Raw genomic sequence first — 5,154 nt, forward strand, 5'->3', positions numbered from 1 at the left:
TGTTCTCACTTCTGAACTTGTGTATGTTGCATTTGTGTTGTACATATGTGATCTATTGACTAATATGCTTTATCTTATTTTGCAGAATGTTCAGAGATGAGTTAAAGAGAAAAGGGGTGCCAAACATTGATAAAGAGCTTCGGAAAGAATTTCAGACATGGTTCCAGAACTATGTTAGTTTCATTCCCATCTAGTCATATTTTTTGGTTGTTTTGTTACTTTTCCTTTTGACAGACTTTGTTGTTTGGCTGTGTGCATCCTAATTATGCAGAGGCCGGGTGATACTCATGACGTTTTGTATCCACTTGATGCTACATTTTGAGTTAATAAAAGCGCCCTTTATCAAAAAAATAATAATTTTTGGTTGTTAGATTTTACTACAGATTCTAATCTATGTGTTTGTGCTTTGTAGATGATGAGGCTGCGGGATGAGCATAGTGAAGAGGTAGACGAAGATGTCTTTGCCTTGGCATGTGGTCCTGATCGGAGAGTCAGGAAATACTCATCGTGCATAGTGAATGGCTTCATTTTTTGGGCTCATGGTCGGCCGGAGATGGGGAACGAGCGCTGACAGTCATTTTAGTCTAGGTTTAGAGTCCGGTCTAGGTGAAATATGTCTGAATGTAATAAATTTGCTCCGGTTTAGATGAAAAGCATCTGATTTTATGTAAAAACCATCAAAGTATGAATGAATATTGTCTGGTGCATTCAAATATGCATCAAATTTGTTCACTTTCGTTAAAATTCCTCTAAAATATAACCGAACATATGCGGATAGTATTGGATGGCCGATTTTCACATCTCTGTCTGTGAACGGATGCAGGAGGAAATTTTCCAGGTCGGCGTTGAAGATGCCCCGTAGTGGTCAAAACAGATGAAAATGTCATATATTAGGAAATAAAACTGATGTCTAGTGTCAAATAGGAAGGAAACGGTCAAATAGAGAATCCTATAGGCGTTCCAGCCTATGTCGTATAGTCCCATCAGAGCAGCAGAGACAAAGAATCGAGAGGGCAAATCAGCGCATCCTACAGGCGTTCCGTTCGGTGGCTCCACTTGCTTCTTCTCCCCCTCCGCCTTCCCGTATTATCCGTGCTTGCTTCTTCAAGTTCCAGGAACACTTCAACGTTGTGAGCATTGAGTCCCTTCGACCCTTCCGGCCTGCACTGCAGTAAGTCCTTCGCTGTTGTTCACTGAATAGCATTTTGTATATCTCTTTCCCTGTGCATTCTGCTTCTTTTCCTCCAGTCCTTTTGTTGGGCTCCGCAAGATCTGCTGCCGCTTAGATAAAGGAAACTTTCAGCATTTCTCACAGGGAGAAGCTATACAGGTTTCCTTCTTGTTGGAGATCAGGTAATTTGATGGGTGCGTGCAGGGGCTAAGCATTTAGGCGCTTGCAATTTTGCTTCACCTCTCTGGCTGGTCGTTCCCGCTATGTGCAATCTCCCTGTGCTTTGTTTCTTAATTCTATCTTAGTTAATATTATACCCCAAGCAGTCCTCCTGCATGAAAATAAATTTGATGAGCAGTTGCAGTGTAAAACAAAATGCTGCAGAGGATAGCAAGACTTTCTTTCGCTGCCAGTCATGATCTATGTTTTTCTGCTTACAGGACATTTACAGGAGGCGAGATGAGAAATTCCTGTGAGTGCTGCAAGAGATACTGGAGTCATTTGCATGGAAAGGTCAAGTGTTTCTTCACCCACATGGACAGAAACTCTAACCATAGCATGGTAAGCTCAGTGGTGGGTTGCCTTGATAAGTAACTGAATCAGTAGCAATAAGACATTTTTTAAACTAATATTAGTAGTATTATTCACATTTTTGCAGGTCATACCAGAGAGCTTTGTGAACTATTTCGGGTGGAAGCTGTCAGGAACCATTGAACTAGAAGCCCCCAATGGTAATGTGTACGATGTCGGAATTACTGAGCGTAGGAACAAAACAGTACTCCGATCTGGGTGGCAGGCGTTTGTCAATGCCAATCATATAGTAGAAAGCGACTCGCTGATGTTCCGATACCGTGGAAATTGTCGCTTCAAGGTTGTGGTCTTTGATTCTAGTGGCTGTGAGAAAGTGGTGTCATGTACTGCTCGCATGCAGAGCAATATCAATGATCAAGAACCAAGCACAAATCTTACAGACATTTCAACCAGTTCCAGTGATGGTAATACTCATTCGTCAGCACGAGGACGATCATATGATTGGCAGAGTGGAAGCTCAGGCCACCATAGAAAACGAGCAAAGAAAGACGCATTATCCTCACCTTCGGAGGATTCGTCAGGTAACTTTTGATCACATCATATGGTACCATTTTACTGCAGTTACCCACCCTCACTCTTGAACTATTTTACAGGAGAAGACAGTCCATATGAGCACGAGTCATCTAAATCGGAAGATACTAAACGTATTGGAATAACACCCGAGCATGATGATACAGACCCATACATGATGTCACTGGGTGCCCGTCTAACGCAAGGGCAGAAGAAGAAAGTTCTGGAGAAAGTTGGAGCCATTGCATCAGATCTGCACATCTACGTCGCAGTCATGACCACGACCAGTGTCCGCGTCTCTCTAGTAAGTCTTGTCTAGAATAATATTCTTCTGGTTTTCAGCTGACAGTTATTTGTTTTGAGATAAATCAATCCATATAAGCAACTATGCTACAATACTTTTTCGAAACGGAGTATGCTACAATACTACCACCCATAGTTGTTTCACGCCACAGTAGTTTCAGCAACAGTCTATAATTGCAAGTTTGCATTTTATTCTAATATGTTCAGTATTCTGCGTTTATATGAACAAACAGACCTTTGCCACAAAATACTGTGACACGTACCTTCGGAAGGGGAGCCGGAGTTTGGTGTTTCAGGCAGAGGGGAAGAGCCAGCAATGGCATGGTGAGTTGCACGACAACAATCGTTCCCTGAGGATAAGTGGAGGCTGGACTTCTTTTGCCAGCGACAACAACCTGCGGGAGGGGGACATCTGCCTCTTCGAGCTGATGAAAAACAAGGTGGGGCTGAAGCAGAAGATGATGGTCTATATCATTCGCCGTGAGCGTTGCTAGTTTAGTTTCACGCTCTTGACAAGAGGCAGAGAGGTCTCTGCTCTTTGTGCTGCCATTTTGTATGTTGCTGATGGGGCTTTTCGTTGCTTTTGTGATCTAGAAGTAGAACTATGGGCATGGCCAGTCTCTGGAGTGAGTAAAAAAACCTATATCTGTAGTAGCTTAGTTTTAAACAGGCCTTGATTTCTTACTTCAGTGGCAGCCTTATTTTGTGGCATGAAGTTTAAACGAGTAGTTGTGTTGACGAAGTTTCTATGAGGAAGCAACCTGATTGTTTATATCCTATGAAGTTTAGTTAACTCGTGATGCCTAGTTTCTTAGTTCACTTGTGTACTTCCCTGGGGTTGATGCCAATTCATTGTATATCAGAATGTACTCACTATGGTAAATCCAACCACAAAGAATCTCCAGAAATTAGTGAGACAACGTTCAAGATGGCGGGACAATTCATTTGAATGGGTGGATCTTGTCTTCACTAGCTTCTGTTTTCTTTCTTTCTTTTTTGGCCTAAACATATGCAACATCAAAACCGGTTATGAGAGTGCCATAATAGGATTACGAAACAATTAATGTACCTGAAGAATAAATACGTAATTCTGTTTTATACTACTTTAATCAGTTTCGACTATATTAGGATCAAAAACCTACTAAAAAGCTAGAGTTCTCTGCCTCCCGCCGGCACCGTCGCCGGTCCGCCCCGTCTCCGGTGGCCTTAGGGCTATGGAGGCGGAGTGGATCTCGGCCTTTGCCGGTGGGAGGGCTTCGTTTTAAGAATTATTTTTTTAGTTTTGTTAAGGTTTGGATCCTGCTTAGGAAGGCGAGACGGCGGCAGCTCCCTGAAGATGAAATAAAGGTCTCTCCGCCTAGCCCCCGTTCTGGTGATGCGTCTAGCATCGTCGGTGGGTGTGTGGAGGTGTGTCTCCGGCAAATGGATCCGAAATTTCCGATCCCTTCCTCGTAGCGTCCGCAAGGCGACGAGGAGGGCAATCTCAGATCCCGACGCCGGTCTCGCCTCCCCCTCCTCCTCCCTCGCCGCCGCCACGGGCGCGGCCGGGCAAAGCCCGTCCGGGCCGGCGGCGCTCGGGTCTGACGGCTCTGCCTTGCGGCGGCGGCGGCCTGGAGGACTGTGGCGCGACGGGCGGCACGGCGGCGTTGCGTGCCTTGGCGCAACGGTCAGCTCTGGTCGATTGGCGATGTGGGCTGCGGCAGCAAGGGCCGGTGGCTGCTGCTCTTCCTCCAGACGGTGGTGGCTATCGGCAGCGGTGGATCTCTGGCCGTGGGCGAGCCCTCGGGCACGGCAACGGTTGGAGTAGCGGGGAGGAGGCGTCCCTCATGACCCTAGTGATCTTCGCGCAAAGTCACCGTTCTACTTGAGATCAGTCCTCTTTGATTTCGTCGTCGGCGAGTTCCGGACTTCTCCTTGGAAGGAAAACAAGGAGTGGCATATATGACGCTCTTTGGACACCTTGATTGCATTGGACCGGTCGAGTACACCCGCAACATCAACATAACTAGCTTTACCGGGGTATCGCAAAGCTCTGTTTTTGTTGACACCTCGGGACATGTCTGCACTAAGATTTCCAAGGGATCAACACATGCGGAGAATGCCATGGCGTGATTGGAGGAACTGCAAGTGACGAAGGCGGGGTCTTGGATACGATGGAGACTTGCTTCACAGGCAGTTGTCCAGACTTGGCCTGCGGGATATGTTACCGTCCAAACCGGGCACGAGTTCCTGTGAGCCTGGTGGTACGAGACTTCTAGTAGTGGACTCCGCAAGAGGGGGCGACAGCATTGGAGGACTTCTTTGTTGGTGGTGCTCCTTTGAGTACCGAGTCGTGATTTTCAGGGTGAAAACCCAAGGTCTGGCCTTTATTGGTTGTGACTGGCAGTGACCTTGTTGAAGGCATTGTTTTGGGAACGCGGTCTTTCTCGAGGGTGAAAACCTACGATCTTTGATCTGGCAACGACAACGCTTGTGCATTGTTTCCTTCTTGGAGGTGTTGCTTTTGGAGAACCTTTTTTTTAGTCCGGGTGTTTTCTTTGGAGGTGGTCAGAGTGTTGCTACTGCGGATGATCGATCAC

General features: G+C 46.2%; 1 protein-coding gene across 1 annotated transcript; it reads left to right on the forward strand.

The window, feature by feature from the left end:
• Positions 1-212: 212 nt before the first annotated feature.
• Positions 213-3,354, forward strand: LOC123493511 (B3 domain-containing protein Os03g0619600-like). The gene is made up of 5 exons (XM_045227219.1): positions 213-1,171; positions 1,612-1,732; positions 1,830-2,283; positions 2,356-2,576; positions 2,809-3,354. Exons 2-5 carry the CDS (start codon positions 1,631-1,633, stop codon positions 3,067-3,069), a joined length of 1,038 nt encoding a protein of 345 aa, XP_045083154.1. The 5' UTR covers positions 213-1,171; positions 1,612-1,630; the 3' UTR covers positions 3,070-3,354.
• The last annotated feature ends 1,800 nt before the right edge of the window (positions 3,355-5,154 follow it).

The sequence above is a fragment of the Aegilops tauschii genome, chromosome 4 (genome assembly GCF_002575655.3).
Source record: "Aegilops tauschii subsp. strangulata cultivar AL8/78 chromosome 4, Aet v6.0, whole genome shotgun sequence".
NCBI lineage: Eukaryota > Viridiplantae > Streptophyta > Magnoliopsida > Poales > Poaceae > Aegilops > Aegilops tauschii.